We start from the raw sequence: 22,891 nt of genomic DNA, 5'->3' as shown, positions 1-22,891 counted from the left end.
AAGGAAGGATTGTCGCCTCGATCCATCAAAGACAGCATGACCCTGACAACCCCTTGACTTTGGACTTGTAGCCTCCAACATTGTTTTGTTCTTTTAAGCCACCCAATTCTTTTTTTTTTTTCAGCGTGTCTCTTGTCACCCTGGTCCGATCTCACAATTGGGCTTCCTGGTGGTCATCTCATCTCCCTCATTTCTTTCTTTTTTTTTTTATTAATTTCAGGTGTACAAAACAATAATAGTTATACATTTCACCCCTCACAAAGTGATATCTCCCCTCCCCCAATCTATTGCCCCTCTGACGTTGTATATATCTATTACAATTCCATTGACTCAATTCCTTATGTTATACTCCATATCCGTGACTAGATAAATATTAAGTTATAGTTGACATTCAACATTATTCAACTTCAGGTGTACAGGACAGTGGTCAGGCACCTACACTGTCCATGAAGTGGTCTCCCTAAGAAGACGTGCAAATCTGACACCCTACAAAATATTTACAACATTATTGGTTATATTCCCCAAATTGTCTCATATCCCTGTGACGATATTGTAGTGACCACTTTATGCTTTCTAATCCCTTCCCCTTATCTCTCATCCCCAACCCCCTTCCATCTAGCAACCATCAGTTTTTCCTCTGAGACTATTTCTGTTTACTTTGCTCATTTATTCAGTTCTTTAGATTTCACATATAAGTGAGATCATGTGACATTTGTCTTTCTCCGACTGACTTATTTCACTTAGCATAATGTTCTCTGGGTCCATCCATATTGTTGCAAATGCTAAGATTTCATTCTTCTTGATAGCTGAGTAATACTCTATTGTATAAATGTACCACAGTTTTTTAATCCAGTCGTCTACCAATGGGCATTTCGGTTGTTTCCAAGTCTTGGCTATTGTAAATAGTGCAGCAATAAACATAGGGGTGCATATATTCTTTTGAATTAGCATCTGGGGTTTCTCTGGACAGATACCTAAGAGTGAAATTGCTGGGTCATAAGGTAGTTCCACTTTCAGTTTTCTGAGATACGTCCATTCTGATTTCCATAGTGACTGCACCAACCTGCAGTCCCACCAACAGTGCACTAGGGTTCTCTTTTCTCCACAACCTCGCCAGCACTTGTTGTTTGTTGATTTATTGATGACAGCCATTCTGACCGGAGTGAGGTGGTATCTCATTGTGGTTTTTATTTGCATTTCTCTAATGATTAGTGAGGTGAACATTTTTTCATGTGTCTGTTGGCCAACTGTATATCCTCTAGAAAAATGTCTCTTCGTGTCCTCTGCCCATTTTTTTAATTGGGTTGTTTGTTGTTTTGGTGTTGAGTTGAATGAGTGTTTTATAAATTTTGGATATTAACCCCTTATCAGATATTTTGTTGATAAATATCTTCTCCCATTCAGTAGGCTTCTTTTTTGTTTTGTTGATGGTTTCCTTTGCTGTGAAAAAACTTTTAAGTTTGATGTAATCTCTCCCATATGTTTATTTTTTCTTTTACTTCCCTTGCCCTAGGGGATATATCAGTAAAAATATTACTCAGGGTAATGTCTGCAAATTTACTCCCTATATTTTCTTCTAGGAGTTTTATGGTGTCAGATCTTACATTTAAGTCTTTAATCCATTTTGAATTTGTTCTCATATATGGTGTAAGTAGGTGGTCCAGTTTCATTTTTTTGCATGTGTCAATCCAGTTTCGCCAGCATCATTTATTAAATAGACTATCTTTACCCCAATGTAAATTCTTGCTTCCGTTGTTATAGATCAAATGACCATATATGAATGGATTTATTTCTGGGCTCTCTATTCTGTTTCATTGATCTATGTGTCTGTTTCTATGCCAGTACCATACTGTTTTGATTACTGTAGGCTTGTAGTATGATTTGATGTCGGGTAGTGTGATACCACCGACTGTTCTTATTTCTCAGGATCTCCATGTAAGCCACCCGATTCTTTTTTTTTTTTTTAAGATTTGGTTTTTTATTGTGGAATTAGGGAAGGGTAACAGCCAAGTTGTTGTCCTTCAGTCTTAGTTGTGGAGGGCTCAGCTATCTCAGCTCCAAGTCCAGTCACCATTTGGCTGCTGGTTGGCAGCTCCCAGCCACTCAGCTCAAGGTGCTGTGTTCAATCTTAGTTGTGGGTGGGCGTAGCCTACCATCCCATGAGGGAGTCAAACTGGCAACCTTATTGTTAGGAGCTTGTGCTCTCACCAGCTGAGCCATCCTGCCACCTGTTGGCAGCTCAGCTTGGGCGCTGCTCACTGGCCCATGTGGGAATTGAACCGGCAACGCTGTTGCTCAGAGCTTGCGCTCTTAACCAACTGAGCCACTTTGCCAGCCCCTAAGCCACCCAATTCTTAATAGCAGCCTTATAAAACTAATACACCACCATTTGTTTTCTTCTGACCTACTAAGTGTTGGTATGCAAAGTCATAACATTAGGCTGATTGATTTCTCTACAAATTTACAGCTATCCTCATCATCAACTCAATAGTCCTTTCGCTGACTCTCATTTTTGCCTCATGAGCTTTTCTACTCTGCTGAAGCCCCAGAGTTTTGCCCCCAGAACTGTGAGCAGATGTTCCTGCTTCCTACTTTAGCAAGAAAATTTAAGCCACATCATACAACCTCAGTCTCCCTCCTTTCTACCTTAACAGTTCTCTGTCCTTACCAGTTCTCTCCATCACCCCTCCTACTTCCAAGTGATGCACATCTCCTCGCTCCTTTCTAAGGTTAGAGTCTTCATTTGTGACCTGCTTCCATCCCTGCCTGCCTGTTCCGGAGCCGTCAAGCCTTCCCTTTCCATCTTGGATCATCTCTGTTGATTTCTTCTTCCAAGTCTATACTCTTATTCAAGACCTCTTTCCCTTGTATAAACAAAAAGCTTTCATCCTGCCATCAATCAAGCTATTACCCTATCGGCCTCCTTTCTCTAGTCACGAAATGTGTTAAAACGGAATCTGCACTTACTGCCTAGCTGCTTGCTCTGTTGATCCTGAGAATTCGGCTCTCGCTCTGCCTGCCGCTCATCAACTGCTGTGATCCTTTCCCCTCGGCTCCATTTATGTGCTGCACCACTGACCACCGTCTTAGAAGCCTGGTAGCCACACCAGACAGTCTGTCTCCGTTCTAGCACAGCTGTCACGTGCTCTCAAGCATTTGTTCGGCATGTACTGTGTGCAAAGCACCATATTCCATGCCTGTTACCATGGAGTTGACATGGATGAGTAAACTATCTATGCTACCCTCGAGTAACTCGGGTCCTAGTGAGGGCGAGGAGGCAGCACATATGCACCTGTCAATGCACGCCTAAAAAGCAATTAGACACAGAGAAAATGATGTGGGTATTCACAGAAAGAGCACTTCAACCCAGAGACGGGAAGAGCTCTAATGACAGGAAGTCATCATCATCTGCTTTGTGCTTTAGTCACCTAAGTCTGTCTCAAGCTGTCCTGGGCTAGAAATGGACTTTTTCCCTCCGAGTCTTGTGTAGAGTAGATGTTCAAGAGAAATTATTTTAAGTTGAATTGAAATGAAGAATTCAGACTAAACCTGTTTTGGCCAGCACCCATCTTGGCAAAAAAAAGGTGGAGGAGGAGGAGGAGGCGGAGGGAAGAAGAAAAAACTGGTGAAGTACAAATACTTGACTCACTTCCTCTTGGGACTGTGATATCTTGGCACCAAACTTTGCATTTTGTTTTCATACCTTGTAGCTGGTTGTGGATATATGTGTATGGGAAAGTTGCTGTAGATTTTTCAAGTAGTCAAAGGCCTTGAAAATGACTTTAAGTCATTTTTTTTCACTTCAAATGAAATACCATCTAGTGAGTAGAGGCCAGGGATGCTGCTAAATATCTTAGAGCGCACAGGACAACCCCTATAACAAAGCTGTCTGGTCAGAAATGCCAGTGGTGCCAAGGCTAGAAAGCTTGGCCTAGAATATATGAGTAGGGCATCCACAGGAAGTTTTGCAGTGATGTAGATGAGAGCCAAGAATAATGTTTGTGCACATGGCTCATTTACAAATGATATTTCTCAGACGAGAAACATAATGTTAGTTTCTTGTCTAATTGAATATGAGTATAAAATAGGCAGTGATACAGGCTGGCCATTATTTTTCCTAAACAAAGTCCATTATGGAAAAGGGTAAATGATGATTTATATGATTTTGCTGTCTGGGGATATGTAACTGAGACCAGGAGTCTTGAGCCAAAATGAAGCCGCTGTGATATGACCTCCAGTGAGTCAGCGTAATCCAATGCCATCACACCCAGTAATCTCTCGCAGGGCCAGGGTGGGTGAGGAAGGGATGAAGTTTGCAATGGGCTCAGAGGGCTTTCTTTGGCTTTAGTGAATCATAAAAGGAAAAAAATGTGGTGTGATTGTATTTTCATTAAATGGTTGGAGCTCAACTTTTCACAGTTCTGCTTCAGAGCTGAACGTTTCAAACTGAGAACGGTCAATATTTTAAATCTTACATTAGAAAATGGGGACAGAGAAAGAAATGCTTTTCAACATAATTATGCCAGGAAAATTGCCTTTTATTCTAAATAACAGCTTCTTAGCTTGAAAATAACCTTTTCTTTCCCCGTTGATTTGGCCTTTTTGCCAACATTGAATGCTGCCATGAGGATATTATTACCTGTATGGTAACAAGAACGTCCACACAGAAGATGGTGGCAATGCCCATGACTGTGGCAGTTACCACTGGGATCTTTGTTTAAAACAAAATAGATATACTTAGGATGTGTATTTATCATGTATGAATGTTAGGGATTCCAGATCTGAGGCAGACATGCCCAGAAAACAAATTTTATTCTTACACAAAAGCATCTGAAAATTCCATTATGGGCTTTAAATGCTAGATCAAGGATATGGGGAAGATTTACAAAGGCTTTATAAAAGGGATGTTATTTCTTCTGATATACCCAGTGGTAGAATTTTGCTTGAATTTCTGGTTTCCATGATGCTTCATCTTTGCAGAGTTCAAAATTGTAATCCTTAAAACACTTCCTGGATATGAATAGTTTTATGTGGAATAGAAAACAACTTCTTTAGCTAAGGTTAGTCTGATGGAGGTAATTAAAATCTCTTAGTGATGATTTCCCACCCTGAGGTATCACATGCTTAACCCCTTCATTTCTGGAGAGATTTCAGAATTGCTTCTGGCAAACAGTGACTTCTAATGGAATCCATCAAGGATGCCCCATGGTTTGATGTAAGATCAGAAGGAGGGTGTGTGACAAATGAAAATCATTATGACTCAGGAAAGGCTGCAATGGCTTTGGAAGCCAAAGGACCATCCCTGAATACAGCAAGGCCAGGTACTAGAGGTCTCTATTGAGCACTCTGTGGGCACGTTTTCTGTGGCTGTGTGGAGGGAATTGAGATGCTAGGGTGTCCCACTCTACACGCCACAGTTCTGAGCAATCTGGACCCCCAGATACGCTGATCCTGTTCTCTGCTGAGCCTTCGTGTGAGATATTGCCTCTGCCTAGAATTTGCTTTCTGTCCAACACACACGTGCCAGGTCTCAGTTTAGATATATATATATATCACTTCTGGTGCTTTCCCTATAGTCGACAAAGCTCACCCTTGAGTTTTGGGAGTTCCTGTCACCCCAATAAATTAGGGCAGCACCTATGTTTTGTCCACCTTTAAATCCCCACAGTATTACCTACTGCTGGGTATAGAGTAAAGATACAGTAATTTGAATGACCAAGGAATTCCTTTTTTCAGGTACTTTTGTTATTTATAATCACTTTTCCTAAACAGCTTTTGGTTCCTGGGTGTCAGTCAAACCCACAGCGTATTATGTCAGTTAGATCAAGATTATTCTGTAACTGAGCAAGAAACCAAGAGGGAGATAAGTAAGGTACGGGATGTAACTGCTGAGTATGATGGCCTTGTAGAGCCCCAGAAAGTCAGCCTTATGGGGGACCATCCAGTTTGACCATCTTGTCAAAACCTCTCATTTTTCAGGTGAGAAAAGGAACTCTAGATGGGATAAAGTGACGGAGGTCACAGCCAGGCGTGGCGGAACTAGGATGAACACCTGGTTTGGGGTTTATATTGTAGTGTCTATAGGAAACCCCTCCCAATACCTTCCTCCAACTACACTGGCCTATGTACTTGTTCTTTTTAAGCAATAATGTCTCTTTCCCTCACCTCCCAGTTTCTGTCCTTAGACCAATGTCCTCTAGGCCTTGGTTATAAAAGATAACGAGGCAACCGTTATAGAAATAGTAGCAGGACTCTGTCCCAGGTTTTTCAAAAGCCAGGGAGCCCACCCTGAAAAGAACATAATCACCCCGCATGAATGAATGCTGAGGTTGCCCCCCCTACCCCTCCAGACCCCACTTCGTGGGTGGCAAATCCCAATTCCTGCTGAGCCCAACTCAGCCACACAAAACACAGGACAGCACAGCACACACGTGACCTTTTGCCACTTTTGTATTTTATTGTGGAACTGAGTTTTTTTTTTTCTTTTTCTTTTACATCAAATATCCTCAATGGAAGAGGGGATATTGCACACAAATATCATAAAAGCACTACATATTACTTTCACTGGAAACTAATTTTCTACATTAGATATGACTGGATAGGATAGAAGTGATGCAGGATTATAAGACATAATACCATACACAGCTGCAGACTGACACAAACACCATTCAGAACGAGAGAGGAGTGGCAGGTGCTTCTCCGTTGGGCTCAAGACCACTGCTTTCCAGGGCCGGAAAGAAAAGGGCTGCATGTAGCATGTGTGAGCTGCATCAGCCAACTCGGACCTGCTGCAGGGTGTCCTGGGAAGGGCAGCCCAGTCCTGATGCCTCATCTCGATGGTCCCCTGCTTTGGAGAGCTCCAAACGAGTGCAGAGAAGCTATTTTTTCCCCCTTCCTTTTCAGTTTTTGATGCTGCCTTTTAAATCAACTTAATAAAGTCACAGATTTTTTTTAATAGTAAATCGTTTTAATACCAGGTGAATAACCTAATTGCTTTCAAAGAAATGCTCATCCCTAGGCTGCTTTTGATGTGTTGTTCAGTTGGTTAAAAGATAAAAGCTTACAGTTCCTTTCAAATGGAAACAGGATCTTCTAAATCTGAAGTGCAAAAAAAAAAGTTCTTGTTAATCTAACTCACAATATCATTACTGAGCAAGAACCTCCTGTGACAGGTGACTAAAGAGAGGCAAGAAAAGCAATTTCAGAATCATAGACCAGCTCCTGAGAGCTGAAATTTGGTAACAGAGGGAAAATAGAAGGTGGTAAAATTTCCATTAGCAAATGATTTACTCTTATTAAATGAGTATTGAAAAGCTCCTAAACTGAGTAAGCTATTGGAGACACTTAAAACATTCATATACACTGGGGAAACCATTCACTATGATATGTAAGGTTAAGAAAAAAAAATTTTTTTTTTGAACTCCATGGAAAATGGCATTTGGGGAGGGGGATTAAGTCATTGTATCCAGTCCCACCACAAGACTGAGAAAGCATGCATGGGAGTTGGGTTTTGAGAAAGGGGATAGAATTAGTTAAACTTGAAAATGGAGGATCATCTCTAACATTTAGTCTCCACAGAATTTTGCTTAAGAATACTACCAAAAAGGTCATGATGATGAGTGCCGTCCTGATGGAGTCCCATCATTTAAACAGAGTGTAAATTCCTTCCACTCAACTATTCGATCTATACAATTGGACTACGTAATCAGCGTGAATCAAGCTCCTAGAAGTCTGCGTCAATCTTTAGCTCTCACTATGAATGTACATGGTACATTGTGATGGCTGTTACTAAACTAATTGTGTATTTACGGAACTAGCAAAATTAGGTTAGTCACCCAGGTAAAAAAGGTTTCTGGAAGTACAGGAGCAACCTGTAATGCAAATATTGGCTTTCCTGGTACACTCAGGCTCTGTGGTCATCACTGAGAACAATGGATGGAGAAAGGTACGGATATATTTCATAGGAAAAAGAGCCACCTGACTAATGACAGCTTTCGTTTATTTTCCCCATTAAATCCCACGGGGGGGAGGGGGGGAAGGAAGAGTGCGATAGAATGGTTATAATTGAAAACTGAAAGCTGGCTATAATTCTCCTAACATGTTTATATTTTTTAAAAAGCAAAATAATGTAAATGTTAAATAAATTTAACTTGGGAAACTGTAATATAATTCCATCTTCTAACAAAGAAAAATCAACCAGAGGTCTGGATTTGGCAAGAAGGCTGGAAATCTGTTTGTCTTCCCATGCATTATGTGGTCTAACTCAACAACTAATCATTACATAATTATCTTGAATATCTTAGGTTGTCTCATTACCTAAGTTTGAAGTAGATAAGTGTACACTCCATGAAATTCACTTTTGTCACAATGAGTGTTTCCATAATGTGTTAATTTTTTTGTACCCTTATTCAATATGTTGTTCTTTAGGACTTGAAAAAAGTGGAGTAATAAATAAAAGCTGCATTTCTAGAGAAGCCTAAAAAAAATAGAATATTAATTTTTTTAAAAAAAATTAAACATTTGAAAAGGTAATTCACAGCATTAAGTAGACTGCATAGGTCCTCAGTGAAGGGACCCTGAAGAAGCGTTGTTTAAACCCTCATAGTAGTTAGCAGTGCAAAACATACACTTTACCAGACAAAAATAAACTAAAATGTTACTTTTGAAATAAATAACTAACATAGAAAATAAAATGAGGTCATTGTTCACTACTCTGTAGATCTTAAGAGTCTGTAGGAAATGCAACATGACAGAGCACACACAGCACAGTTGTCACTGAGAAGTTTGCCACATCTGAACCCCGGGTGCATTGATCTGCAACTTGAAACTTGACGTCAGTTTTAATCATGATCTGGTTTCCCAGATTCATAGTTCAATGATGACAACGATGGAAGTGATCTCTGAACTCTACATCATGAACGGTCAGAGTTGGGATTTTATTTGCTCTCAATGTATTAGTTCCTTCTTTATTTTTTTTTAAGGAAAGAAAATCCCAAAGCAAATTTTCACTAGGGTTCTTGGAACTTGTCTTAGCTCTTTTACCTCGTGGTTGAAGATCTTGAAAGAAGTATGTAGGATATCATTGGGTGATGTAAAGGCCTGGAAAAGTAGACTACCATGCCATCCTCCCCTACTCTCAAATAGCACATACTCAGATTTTTATGTTATGGGAATCAAGGGGTGGGAGGTATCCTATTCCTGGTAGTTATGGGTTTTAATAAATATTATCACTGCAATATCAGACTTCGATCTCACCAGAACTATTGATATTTTTGTCTTATGAAACAGTTGGAAAAAAAAAAAAGACTGTCACTTGAAAATTTTCTTTGCATTTTCCTGCAAATGAAAACATTTGTTAAAAAAGTTCATCTATGAAAAGTTCTCACAGACCTAACAAAAAAAGTTCTTCTGTACACTTGTTCAATAATTATGCTGAAATGAATGGAAAATTAAAAAAAGCCAATGTAAGACAAAGGAAGGTAAATACTGTACACTTGCTGAGAACCTCTTCCACTATAAGATTCACTGTTTTCCCAGTTCTGATCATAGAAGCCATTTCCACCTTGAACTTGCAGTAGTAAAGAAGCTATGAAAGGCTCAACTTTGTTTGGCTGAGGGGCCGCAGGGGCACTGAGGTGGTATCCCACACGCATGACTCAGCATCAAACTGTTGCACCAATCAGATCAGCTTCGAGTACCCCCACACGTGCACACACATGCTCCTGTAACTCGAGTAGCTATAATCCTACACGAATGTTTTATAAACTTGCTGTCTCACGTTAAAAAATAATAAGTGCATCAAGTATCTTTGTACATTCAAGTCACTTTCTAAGGCAAATTGTCTACTGTATGTACTCCCAACTGCTTTGGTATTTGCTTGTTAATTGGGGTGGACTTGAGCGTTTCCGCATGCAGGTTAATTGACTCAGAGTGGACTAATTGGGTGCACAGATGCTGGGAGCATGCCTTAGATCAATCTACTTGTGTGTTTGAAGAGTCTGAGAGTTCTGAATGGGGTTGAAACCACTTGGAGGTCCAATCTACGCTCACTACGTTATGTCAGTGTGCAGCCTTCAAACTGAAGGAGCTTAATTAAGGCGTGAAAAATCTCACATGCCCTCATAACAAGTTTTGTTTTTGTGTTTTCTTCCAGCCAACTTGTTTTAAAAAATTAAGACCCTTGTTGATGACTCAGACTGACACAAGTTGAAAACTTTGTCTATGCAGACTACAGAATACAGGCTGCCTGAGAAAATGCAGACCGAATGGGTTATTTTCTCTTCCTTACTCCACCCTGCTCTCTCTTTTTCCTCTCTGGGTATCTCACCAGCACTCTCTACCATTATATCTCCTTCTCTTGCATTCTTTTTCTTTCTCATTCTCTTTCTCTCTCTCTCCTGCGTTCTCTCTTTGTGCGCGCGCTCCCTCTCACTTTCTCAGACAAATACCTAGCAGAAGTCAGTTGGGTTTGCTAGTGCATGGTTTCCAAATGTTCAGCAGAGATGAACCGGGGTAGGTAATTTTGCAGTAACTTGAACCCTATTGTGGGAATACTGTTACTTCCCTTAGCGATCAGCAAAAAATGAGAAATATTAGTGGACTTGCATCACCATGACATAGTATAGCGTTTGGCAGGTAACAGTTCAGCGACTTATTTAGATGAATTGACTTTTTAGAAAAAGGTGATTTCAAATTGAAGAATTTCTGGAAACAAAGTTCAAATCCTGTGGTGTGCTGGCCTTGGTCTTTATAATTCGATCTTGCATGCAGGGAAGGATTCATCTTGCATAACCACTGTGCTGCTGCTTGCTAAAACCATGATGTTGAGGTCCTGCTGTTTCTCATGGGTCTCCTGGTACCATTCCCTCATCACTTCTGAGTCATGAGTCGGGATCAGGGTCACCTGCAGGGAGAGAGAAAATAGCTTAAAGGGAGAGCCAGAAATCAGAGGGGAAAAAATTAGAACAATAAGGTATTAATTAGACCATCTGAAAGTCATGGAAAGAAAGGAAAATTTTCTATTTTCCTCAAGAAATGAGAAGGATTTTTCAACTTATATTTTCCAGGAGCCAGAATAAAGCTGCAAAAAAATAAAAAAATAAAAAATAAATAAATAAAAATCAAGTTTTTCTGGGAGGAATTGAAGACTGGAACCAAAAACAACTAATGACTAGTCAATTAGTTCATCAATTAGTTCATCTATAAAACTGACATCTGTCAGTTTTTCAATTCTTTAGTGTTAAGAGAAGAAGTGCTTCAGTTAAGGTGGAGTTTCTTGTATTTCCTTTAATGCACCTGGTAAGTTTTTCATCAAAGATATTGTACATTTAATCCAAGAAGCTTTGGTTATTATTGCAGTTCAAAGCCCCTTAACATTTTATCTTGAGAACAAAGATTTGTATCTTTAATAAGTATGTGTGATTAGGGATGGAAGAGTGTGGTGAGGGGTGGGTGGGTACTGGCATGAATAGTAAAAATTCCATCTAGTATTCCTTAAGAGACCACTGGTGCTTCTCATGAGATTTCACATGATTAACTAACAAGTAATTCTATTTATTATTATGCAAACACAGTGTACTAGGTGACTGGGCAGACAAATACAACTTAGATAAGCAAAGATCACAGCCGAAATAATAAAGCGTGGTTCTTGGCCGGTCATTGTGTTTGTAAGTTGCCTGGTGGGGACCATCAGCAGCAGCGCTCCTCCGGTGGCATTTCGCATGGACAGGCGGTTTTCTAAATGGCCACACTCCTAGCTTTGATCTACGGTATTTGTGAAACACAAAGCAGTAAAAACAATTCCTTAGCAGATCTCACATGGAAATACGACCACTTTGATTCATACACACATACTCTTGGTATATTAGGGGGAATGGACAAGTGATCTCAGGCCCATTTTGCAGATAAGTGAATTAGGCCTTAGGGTGGTAAAGTAGCTTTCTTCCCAGGCCATGAATGTTATTGGTGCCAAGAATACAATTTTAGACTATCTTCTGTGTGTGAAATCCATTTTGTCCTCACGTGTGACATATTGCAGGTGTGACAGACCCACAGGGCACCACACAATCACAACACGATGCCTCTTGAAACACGGGTCCTTCCCTCTGTCTCTGGGCACAGCTCCTCGTGTAGTGCAGACACCGCCATGCAGCTCTTACCTGCATGTTGCTGCCCCACTGGGCCTTCCCTTCCAGCAAGGCATCCAGGACGGCCCGGCTGGGCTCCTCGGCAGCGGGGTCATTGCCACTCACCACGTAGTAGGACGACCTCACTCTCTTGAAAAATTCAACATCAACATTCTTACTATTGCTGTGGTTGGGAATATAGCACAGGTCCAAATACACAGGGGGGCCTGGAGGCACAGCTGAGGGCTTGGCCGTCTTGGTGGTTCCTGGTCCTTGGGTGAATAAACAAAGAGAAAGCCAGGGTCACAGGAATGTAAAGAGACCCACAGGTCCAGTCCACCTTCCCTACTCATCTTCAAGAAGGTCTACAGGACACGCAAAGGGGAGGATGGGGGGAGGGCACTTCCCTCTCTCTCATAGAGGGTGTTTAGCACTGACAATTTGAGAAGCTGTAACACGGTTGTTGGCCATCTCACCAGGGGGAATGAAGAAAGGAACCTTTTCCTCTTGTGGACAACCCATTAGGAAGTAAGAAGAGTGTCAAGGCATTCCCAAAAGATGGAACTAAATGGTAATACTTCTAAAAAGAGGTACCAATGTGTAACTTAATTTGAAAAGTGATCTAAAAAACCGATTTGAGAAGTCACAAGGAAGCAGCTGCATTTGGTCAACTATAGTTAAGCAATGTGAGTAATCCATGTTAGGGTCTCATTTGAGAGCAATTTGGCCACAACTGAATATCACACCCTAACATTTGACCTAGGAAATGGTTCAGATCTTAATCTCATATGATTCCCAAAGCCCTCAGCGCCTCAACCTCAATCATAAACTGATGAAACGCCATTTTCTCCCCTGAGCACAGGACTCTGAAAAGTGAGACACCCCAGGCTACACAAGGCTGGATACCAAGCTTTGGCCAGAGGAATGTCCAAAAAGACTAGGCTTTCTCTAGCCAATCAGGACATACCAGACTGGGGACAGGGTCATCCGGCTGCTAAAATTCCCAGTCTAAGTCAGAAAGGGCCCGGGCAAAGTAAAGACTCAGATTAACCCAGAAGTTTCCTGGCATCTTGTTTGATGAGCTGGCTTTCTGACTTGTTCTAGTTAGAATTTAAACTTTTTGAAACATTAATAGAACTAGCATTCGAAGGCAGTGTTCTTCACACTGGCTGCATAATTAGAATCGTCTAGCATCCTTAATACTAATGCCCAGGCCCCATGCCCCAGAGTCTGACTTAATGGGGCTGGGGTGGGGGCCTGGGCACCACGATTTTTAATAGCACCCCAGATAATTCTAATGTACAGTTGGTCTGAGACCACTGCTGTAAAGTCATCTACAATATCAGCTGGATACTATATACTTAACCCCATTTCCTTTCTCCATAGGATGTTTAGACTGTCATCCTAGAGTCAAAACAACCAGTGAGCTCCACGAACTGGCCAGTTTTATTTTTAAGGGGTTAGGAGCGTGATGCGAATTAGTCAAACTGATATTTAGATAAACTAACTCATTTCATAAATAGATTAACCAGCCATTTTAATGAAGCTGAGCTCAAAACCCTCAAAATATCCATGTAAAGGCCGCTTAAAGAACTCTGACTTACAGAAGTTTATGAGTGACAGTTCTTCTAATAATTAAAAATGCCGGTAATTTTGGCTTGCACACTAAATCACTACCATCAACACCAAATGAATACTGCTCATATAGAAGCACAAACTGAGGAAACTGCCAAAAGTCAATCCAGGTTTGTTTTAAAAATCAATTAACAGTGCAATTTCGTCTTTTTAGAAATCTATTAGGGTGTGCGCTTTGGCAGCACATCCACCAGAAATCTATTAGAAAAGCATCTTCAAATTAACTAATCTTTATTTACTACTTTGCCTTGAAATTATCTCTTTAAATGACAAAAAAATGTTTTAAAAAATCAATTGTGTGGGCTAGAGTATACATGTTTGGCAAGTTGGGAAGCAAATGTCAATTGGCCTTTTCTGTTTGAATGGATTTCACGTTTTATCCCTGCAGGTCAGTTGTCACCTCTTTTAGACCATGGTCCTCCATGTTGCTTAAAGTAAAACGTTGCAGTTATAATGTTTCCAAAAATGTAACGAATTCGAAACTCCCAATGTTCTTCTATCAGATTTTTCCTAATAAATCAAGGAAATGTTATTTAAGTTATTTTTGCTTTACATATTTGGGTCAATTTACCTTACTTTGTGAACTGTGGTCTAAAACCCCAGAGTAGCTCCATAAAGCAAACAATGTATTCATGCAAATCCCTGTGATTGGTTTGAAACAACAAAATGAAGCTAGGCAGTCAGATCTCTTCCATCAAAAACCCAGGTCATTGCTGAGAATCTGATCAATTTAGGAAAAGGAACCAAAACAGTAACGATCATAAGTCAAGGATATTGCTCCTGCCATATGCAATTCCAACCTGAAATAGAATTCTGAGTCTCTGTTAGTGAGACCGTGGGATGAGAAGGAGATAAGAAGAGACTTCAATGTTCTTCTCTCAATTTGTTCTGGGTACCCACCGGTCAACTAAAATTATGGTATTTGTTGGCTGATAAGAAAACAGAGCATTGCCTTTAATGAGCATGGAGTCCTAGCCTGGTGATTTTTAAAATAAAAATGTTTATAATTTTAAAATGTTAAAAGTTCTATTTTTGAAATTTTTAATAAAAAAAAAATGGAATCTAAATCTTGGGCCTATGCTAATTATTCCAGGCTTGGCTTGGAACTCTGGTTCTCCGTAGGTCTTTGGGAGCTCCTGGCCTGTGTCACCTAAGCCTCATTCTGGGGCCAACGTGTTGGAAGCCATCGCCAACGGTTTTCTAAGGGAGCTTGAAACACATTTCCTTGGTTCTGAAGATTCAGAACAAGGCTGCGGTTGCTGTGGTGCAGAATGAAGCAAAACCCAGGAATTACATCTGGTGAATCAGAACTGCTCTGGGCCATATGCTGAGCTACCCCCAAGCCTACGGGCTACGTGGGGCTGAGATCCATATCTTTTGGCAGAAGAGAATGGTAAAGGGAAGGGAGAGCACCCAGTTGTGCTGTCTCATCTTCCCAATACAAAGCCAAATGGAAATTCAAAGGCTCCAGGTAAAAGTGGACTAGTTGTGGGCTGTATCAGGGTCCCGGCACCCTCCACCTACCTGCAGTTGCAGTCTTGACCGATTTGGATGTAGAGGCATTGGCGGCATTCTTGGTCTCCTTGTCTTTCTCTTCCCCACGTGTAGCTTTGACCTCAGGAGTGGTGGTGGGTTTTGTTGCTTTTTCTACAGATTCCTTCTTCTTAGGAGAAGCCACTCTGGACACCTTATCTGAGGATTCTTTCAAGCCCCCTGGTTTGGGCGAAGCCGCAGAGGGCTTGGACTTCCCATCACTCTTTTTGACAGGTGACGATGACTTGGCCTTTGTACCTGGCTTTTTGGTTTTGGTCTTCTCTTTCAGGTCTTTTTTCAGAGCTTTTCCCAGGTTCTGCTCAATGGCCAAGGCCTCGGGGTCCATCATAGACACATCAGGGTGGCGTGGAGAAGGGCTGCGGTCCTGCATGGGGGCTGGAGGTGGGTCCATGTGTTTGTAGGTAATGGTTTTGTCTGTGGGGATGGTTTCTGATTCATCTTCAGAGTCGATATTAGCATCAGCTGTGATGGAGGGGCACTCTTCAGTCTCTGGGGGGACATCAGAGTCGGTCTGGGATGGGGCTGACTCACTGACCGAGGTGGGAGGGGTTTCATCACATTGTCGTCCTTGTGGCTTTCCTCCTGGAGGTGGTGGGGCTCCCCCTGACTGAGTGAGGGGCTTCTCGGATTCTTCAGTTGGCTCTTCACTGGCAAACCATTCGAGAGGATTGGGATTAATGAAGGAAGGTGACAGCTCTGTCTTGGGATGCTTGTATTCACAGGAGGATACAAGGCATAAGTCAACATCCTGGCGAGCCTCTGAGGGGGACTTCTTTTCTGCAGTGTAGCATTGGTCTGAAGTCTCATAGGAATATGTAGACCCCTGGGGGGTTTTAGTAACTTTCTCTGCTGTCTCATAACAGTATGTGGAAGTATCAGGGGATCGCGTAGTTTTTGTAGAAGTCTGATAGGAATAACTTTCAGACTCAGGGAAACTGGCAATTTTCTCAGTGGTCTCATAAGAGTAGCTGGAATCCCCAAGTGTGTGGCCACCATCTTCAGAGTCATCATAGCCATTGCTGATGTCATCCAGCAGCCTTCTAGACCTCTCAGTCTTTTCATAGGTGTAACCACTCATTTCAGGGGTTCTTATCGTCTTCTCACTTATCTCATATGAGTACCCACCCTCTTCGGGGTTCCGTGTGGTCTTTTCAGTAACTTCATAGGCATAGCCACCATCTTCAGGTGTCTTGGTGGTTTTCTCAGTGGTCTCATAGGAGTAGCCACTGTCACATGGGGATTTAGTAGTTCTCTCTGTCTTCTCATAGTAATAGCTACTCACATCTGGGGTCCGGGTGGTTTTTGCATAAGACTCATAGTCATAACCTTCTTCATTTGGGGACCTAGTTGTTTTCTCAGGCTTTTGATAGGCATAGCTGAAGTCACCAGGTGTCTTCCCTCCATTGTCCTTCTCCACACCAGATGTGGTCAAATCTCTATTCAAGGCTAGATGGTGTTGCATCGTATCAAATAGCATTGAGGCACGGAAGCCATAGGGCTCTGCAGATGCTGCTTCCATTGGTGGAAGAGAGGAAGTGTGGCAAGCTGCTATGTTCTCTTTGACTGCAGAGGTAGAATCTGAAAAACTAGGTGAATATAAAGGAGAGGACTCTCTTGGGGTGAGTGGAGAGATATCAGATTTTGGTGATAGCTTCTCTTCTTCCAGACTTTGCACTTTTTCAGAGGTGAGTGAGGCATATAAAGATATATTTCTGGGAGGGGCGATATCAGATAGAGTATCTTCTTGGAGAGGAGAAGCTATCTGAGAAGGGGTATGTGCAGAAGAGGTGGATGGGGAGACCTCAACCTGAGATACTGAGATGAGCTCAGAAAGATCATTATCTTGAGTATAGGATGGCTCCTCCATTGGTGGTATCTTATGTGATAAACTAGAGTCCTGCATGTCAGAAGGACTGTAGTCCACCTCAGTTGGCCCATTTTCAGTGATGTGAAGCATACTTGCACCCACTGTAGGGTGATCTGGAGACTGTCGACTGAAGTCCATAGCAAGGGAGTGCTCAGGGGATTCTTGACCAAACTCAATGGACATCGAGGATTGTTCAGATCTGTGATCTTGAACTGGTGTTCTGGATTTGGCTGTTTTAGGGGAGAAATCTGGTGGAGAAATTGACATTGGTCTTGGGCATTCTTCTTTAGATGGAGACATTTCTGTTTCCTGGAAGGTGGTAGGCGTTTGCACAACAGACACAGAAAGGGAGTCATCTACTTCTGTGGAATGTGGGGAGCCAACCTCAGCATGCAGAGAGGGAGACACGTCATCTGTTGTTGGCTCTGGAAATGAGCTCGTAGCCACAGAAGCTGTGGAGACTGAGGCCACACCCTCCATGTGAGAGTATGTATCTTCCGCTACACCCTCATCAACAGGGGTAGCTGACTTATCTGAGACAGTGCCTTCAGAAATGGACATTTTGGTGTCTTCTTTAAAAGATCCAAACTGACTGACATCTATTTGTGTAGGAGAGACATCTCCTCCTAACTTCCTTTCATCTAAAGCCAGTCCTGATTGAGAACTCATGGCTTCAATATCATCAGTTTTCTTTTGTTGACCAAAGTCTTCCTTTATTGGTATAAAATCTGTGCTTTTCCCTTCCTGTTTGTCTTGGGAAAGACCAGTGGAAACCATGCCAGAAACTGGACTTATTTGGTCTGGAAAGCCTCGTTTTCCATTCTTTCCTTCAAAGGGGCTTTCGGTACGTCTACCAGGAGCCTTGTCATCAGCACTTAGAAAACTTTCATAGGCAGACTCAGATCCAATTAGCGGAGGGCTCCGTAAAGGAGACAAAACTTTTTCAATAGGAGACTCCGAGTCAGGCACAGGTTCATCCATGGGGCTTATGGAAGCCCTTTCATTCTCATCTTTGGCATCACTGAATTCAAAACTCACTGGAACTGCTGGTGGCTTTTCGACGACTTCTGTGGGGAGGTGACTGGATTTCTCATCGGTGGGAGATTGGTAGTAAGGTGTGTGGCCAGCACTGCCAGTCACAGACTGAGAGGGAGACACCACTTCCAGGGTCTTATCCTCAGGACTAGCACAATGTTCTTCCACTACTTCTTGGGTTACCTCAGGAGACACTGGGACTGCTTCTGCCTTTGCTGAGACTTTAATCTCATTGGGTGTCAGAGAAAAGTTCACACTACGTTCACCCAGAGGGGTCTTTTCTATGGGCGGAGACGGACTCAGGGATGGGCTCTTGGATGGACTAAGTTTTTCATCAGAAACTGCTGAGACAGTGCCTTTAATATCCAATATGGCACTGGCTTTCATGTCTTTTTCTTCAGAGTGGTAAGCATCACGTAGAACAGATTTGCTAAATTTGTCTTCCTCCATGGATGAGGGTGGTGAAATGGTGGAGGCTGAGGCATTGTAATCCTTCCCATCAGTGGCATCTGTTTTTGATCCCTCAGATAATCCATTGAGCGATGTAACAGCAGGTTTGGAATATTCCTGAGAATATAGTGAAGACTCATATTTGGTGACGTTTACAAATTCTTGAGATGGGGACTCTGTCTCTTCATTGTTGGTCTCATCACTCATCACATCGCGAGGAGTAGACATCTCATCCATTGGGGTGGGCTCACTGGATATCTCAATGGTAGACTGAGTGTAGCCGGAAGTGGCAGTGAATTCTTCAGGCTGGTCTTCTCGGTTCTCCTCATCAGAAGCAGTGGCCTCACTCTCTGAACCTCCAGGTAATGTCTCATCATGAATGGAAGATGCAGGTTCCCGAGCAGGAGACTGGGCTCCCAGTTGCTTGGTTGAAGTGGTAAGGAATCCGTACTGATCCTCAGCACCACCAGCCCCCGCAGCCTTGTCAACCACGGCCATCACATAATCTTCAGCTTCAGCTTTTTCAGGCTCATATTCTTCCTCTCTGGCATCCTCCGCTTTGTCCTCCTCATCACCCTCCTCCTCAGATTGTTCAGCTTCTCCTTTCTCTACTGCCTCGTCCATGTCTTCTTCTGCTCGGTCATCACCACTGGCCACAGACTCCCGCTTCTCCTTGTTGTGCACATCTGCCTCAGCCTTCGCACTTTCTTCCTCCTCCCCGAGGCTGTGCCTGGAGGTGCTCACACACACGTTTTCTTCACCGTCTTCTTCTGGCTCCTCAGCCTCCTCAGTTTCTGCCTTTTCCTCATAGTCTCCAGTCTCTGAGGATTCTTCAAAACCCGCTCCTTCATCTTCAAATTTTTCAATATCGTCCACCCCCTGCTTCTCGACTGGCTCCAGCTCCTCGGGTGTTTGCTCACATTCACCCTCCCCTTCGGTGGTGGTGATTCCCTCATCAGGGGACTCGGCGGCAGGACCTTTGATGACTTCTGTCTCTTTCTGGATGACGTAGGCTTCGACTGGCTTAGTTTCCTTCAGTTTCTCTTTATCTTCGATCAGCTCCAGCTGAGGCTTGACGTCTTTCGCTACATCAACCTCTTCAGCCTTTAGCTCTTCAAAGTCCTTGGTTAGATCCTCAGGGGATGACATCAGGGACCTCTCAGTTTCCAGTTCTTTGGCAGGGCCAGTGGTTGCTATTCCAGCCGCCGCCGCTGCCATGGCTGCTGCAGTGGCCACAGTGCCGATGGCTGCAGCTGCAGCATCTGTTGTCTTGCCTTCCTTCTTAACAACTTTAATTTTCCCCTTCTCCTTTGGCTTCCCAGCAGCAGTGGATTCTTTCTTGACAGATTCTTCCTTCTTGGGTACTTTTGGTTTTAACGCAGCTGGTTTTTTTGCTTCAGATAGAGGAGTAGATGATTTCTTTGAGTCTTTAGGAAGTTTCTTAATTTCTTTTTTGGGCTCCTTTTCTTCCTTTTTAATTTCCTTCTTTTCTTCCTTCTTAACTTCCTTTTTGGCTTCCTTCAGTGGTGTTTCTTTCTTAACCTCTTTCTTGGATTCTTTTTTCTCCTCTTTCTTGATTTCTTTTTTTACTTCCTTTTTCACCTCTTCCTTTTTTGGTTTTTCCTCCTTCTTAATAGGTGTCTTGTCCTCCTTTTTAGCCACATCTTTCTTTGGCTTTTCCTTCTCCTCTTTCTTTTCTTCAGATTTCGCCTTTGTTTCCTTTTTCACTGTCTTCTCCTTGGTGACTTTGGGTTTGACATCTGTGGCTTGCTTTTCAGCCACTTCGGCTTTCACTGGAGGCTGCTCTTCTTTGCTGGGCACCTCCTTTTCGGTCACTGGTTTGGTCTCTGTTTTTGCTGGCTTGTCTTTTTTCACTGTTACCTTTTCTTTGCTTTCAACTTTGGGTGGCTTTTCCACATGATTCGCTTTTGTGACCTCAGAGGTTTCCTCTTTAGACTCTTTTCGCACAGATTTGCTGGCCAGTGGTTTTGTGGCTGGCTTCAGACTTTCTCGGCTATCAGCCCTCTGTTTCAGTTTTACTTGTTTCACAGCAGGAGTGGCCACCTGGCCAGTTAGATCCTTCTGGGTGGCCAGCGGCTGTTTCAGGAAATCTAAATGTTTGAGCTTTTCCAGTCCTTCCAGGATATTGTATTGGGTGCTGTTTCCAGGAAATAGGACCCGGATGATTTTCTCTGCAGGGTTTGCTGGATGCCACACGATCAAAGATGAGACTGAAGTTAAGTAGGAAATTGGGATATCTATTTCTTGACCATTAGGCAGGATTAATTCAGCCTTGTCTTTGTTGGTGCCAGTCCACTGCTGCATAAAATACTGCATTTCCTTGCTGCTCTTGACTGGGTTAAGCACATACATCTCAAGTTTACCAACTCCCATTTTTTGGAAAAGAATGACAGGATCAATGGTATTGCCTACACTTCTGAATAGAGGTTCTGGTTTCATGGACAATTTGTTTAGGTACTGGAGAGTGAAGCAAGCTTCTTCAATGCTTCTCTTCATCTTGACGTTTGGCTCTGGGTTTTTCAGATTTTCGGGGACATTGAGAAATACAACTCCTAAATCAGGGGAGATGAGGTTTTTCATCCAGTCACTATTGGTGGTGGAGCCCTGAGACTGCTCTTCCTCAAGCTCTGCAATTTTCCGCTGTAGCATGCTATTGATTCCAGGCAAATTGTCATCCCCAATGTGGGTGAGCAGGATGGAGTCCACTCGGTCCAAGTGTCGGATGAGCTTCCAGAAGCAGGATTTTCTTTCTGATCCTCCGTTGATGAGCATATTGAATCCGTTCACTGCAAACAATGCAGAATCGCCCCTCCCTCCTGGAAAAATGTAGCAACAGGGCTTGGAGAGCTTTAGAAATCCACCCGATGTGGGAGGTTCCAGGATATCAAAGGGAGATGGGACTTCCACGGATTCTGAGAGATACTCAGTAAACTCGGAAAGTCCTTCCATTTCTGGCAATATAGAAGCTGAGTTGAGTTTAATATTGATGAAGTCTTGGAGATTGTGTCTGTCAAGATTGGAGTTCTTCCAGTCCCCTTCTTCAGGGCAGAAGAGCGTTAAACTAGCTTTGTTGGCAGGATGGGTGGTACTCAGTAATTCTCCAATCTAGGATTTAAAAAAGTAATAATAAACAAAGAAAAAAAAGATTTAAGTGAATGTCATTGCTGATGCATCATCTCCATCTATTACTAGGTGTTATAGGATCACTGGATGCACACAGGGCTGTTTTCAGAGATGCTGGCTGTTTAAATGCTGAAATATTTCCACAAAGGTAAGTGAACAGCCTCTGTCTTGACCTCCCCTCTACTACTTCCTTATGCCTCAGTCACCACCTCCTGAGACATGTACGTCATCTGTTCTTGTCCAGCAGGGGACCTCCAGAACTCTGCTCCAGTTCTAAGACCAGTGACCATCTGGATGATCAGTGCCTGTGTCACAGCGATTATGAAATACATTGAATATTACCCCTGGGTACTTGCCACGCAAAGATGCCCTTTAAAAAATATGATACTATCACAGGGGAAGGCTATGTGAGTCATTTCATCACAGACAGAAAATGTTTTCTTTTATTCCACTGGGCTTGGTATAAAGATCTGATTGATACATTGAAGAAATTTAGATATAGTGCACTTATTGTTGTCTACTTTTAGAATTTGGTAGGTTGAAAAAAAAAATTTTGGTGTGGTTCCCCATCACCCTCCAGAAGACAAGAAGTTATGGATTGCTCATTACTACAAAAAAAAAAATGTATTAGTTCTGGCATCAATTCACACTATTTAAAACAAGAGTGGTTTACCCAGCAGATTCTCTACAAATACAAATGCTTTTATTGAAGGCCTGATAATTAAAGCAACTGGGTAATCACACAAGCAAGTAGCCAAATTCGTCCCCATTTGCTCATATTTAAATTCAAGGTAGATATTCTACTCTCTCACAACTCCTGTTCTTTTCAGGGCAAGCTGTGAGTGAGCGGCTAAGATCAAATTTGACTCAAACGTTTTTCAATGCATTGTTTAGTGTTTCCCATAGGATGGGAATGCAGAAGAGCAAATCAGGACTGAGACAGAGATTGTGGTTCAAAGAAAATGCTATTTTCTGTTTCACTCTGTATTATGGCCATATGTTTCATGGTCTTAGCTTAGTAAAGAGTGAGGGAGAATCATGCCATAAGCTATAGTCTTCTTTCAGTTGCAGCAAAACTCAT

General features: G+C 42.3%; 1 protein-coding gene across 3 annotated transcripts in view; it reads right to left on the bottom strand.

Moving 5' to 3' along the window:
• Positions 1 to 6,432: 6,432 nt before the first annotated feature.
• MAP1B (microtubule associated protein 1B) overlaps positions 6,433 to 22,891 on the bottom strand; it is a 96,020-nt gene continuing 79,561 nt past the window's right edge. For all 3 annotated transcript variants that reach the window (XM_019665075.1, XM_019665076.1, XM_019665074.1), the window contains 3 exons: positions 15,285 to 21,792; positions 12,159 to 12,397; positions 6,433 to 10,903 (listed from right to left, as the gene is read on the bottom strand). In XM_019665075.1, coding sequence (XP_019520620.1) covers positions 10,748 to 10,903; positions 12,159 to 12,397; positions 15,285 to 21,792 — 6,903 coding nt within the window. In that variant the 3' untranslated portion in view covers positions 6,433 to 10,747. The remainder of the gene's footprint in view (positions 10,904 to 12,158; positions 12,398 to 15,284; positions 21,793 to 22,891) is intronic.

This window comes from Hipposideros armiger, unplaced genomic scaffold, assembly GCF_001890085.2.
Source record: "Hipposideros armiger isolate ML-2016 unplaced genomic scaffold, ASM189008v1 scaffold_432, whole genome shotgun sequence".
NCBI lineage: Eukaryota > Metazoa > Chordata > Mammalia > Chiroptera > Hipposideridae > Hipposideros > Hipposideros armiger.
The sequence above is the reverse complement of the archived record's forward strand: the minus strand, read 5'-3'. Positions and strand labels throughout refer to the sequence as shown.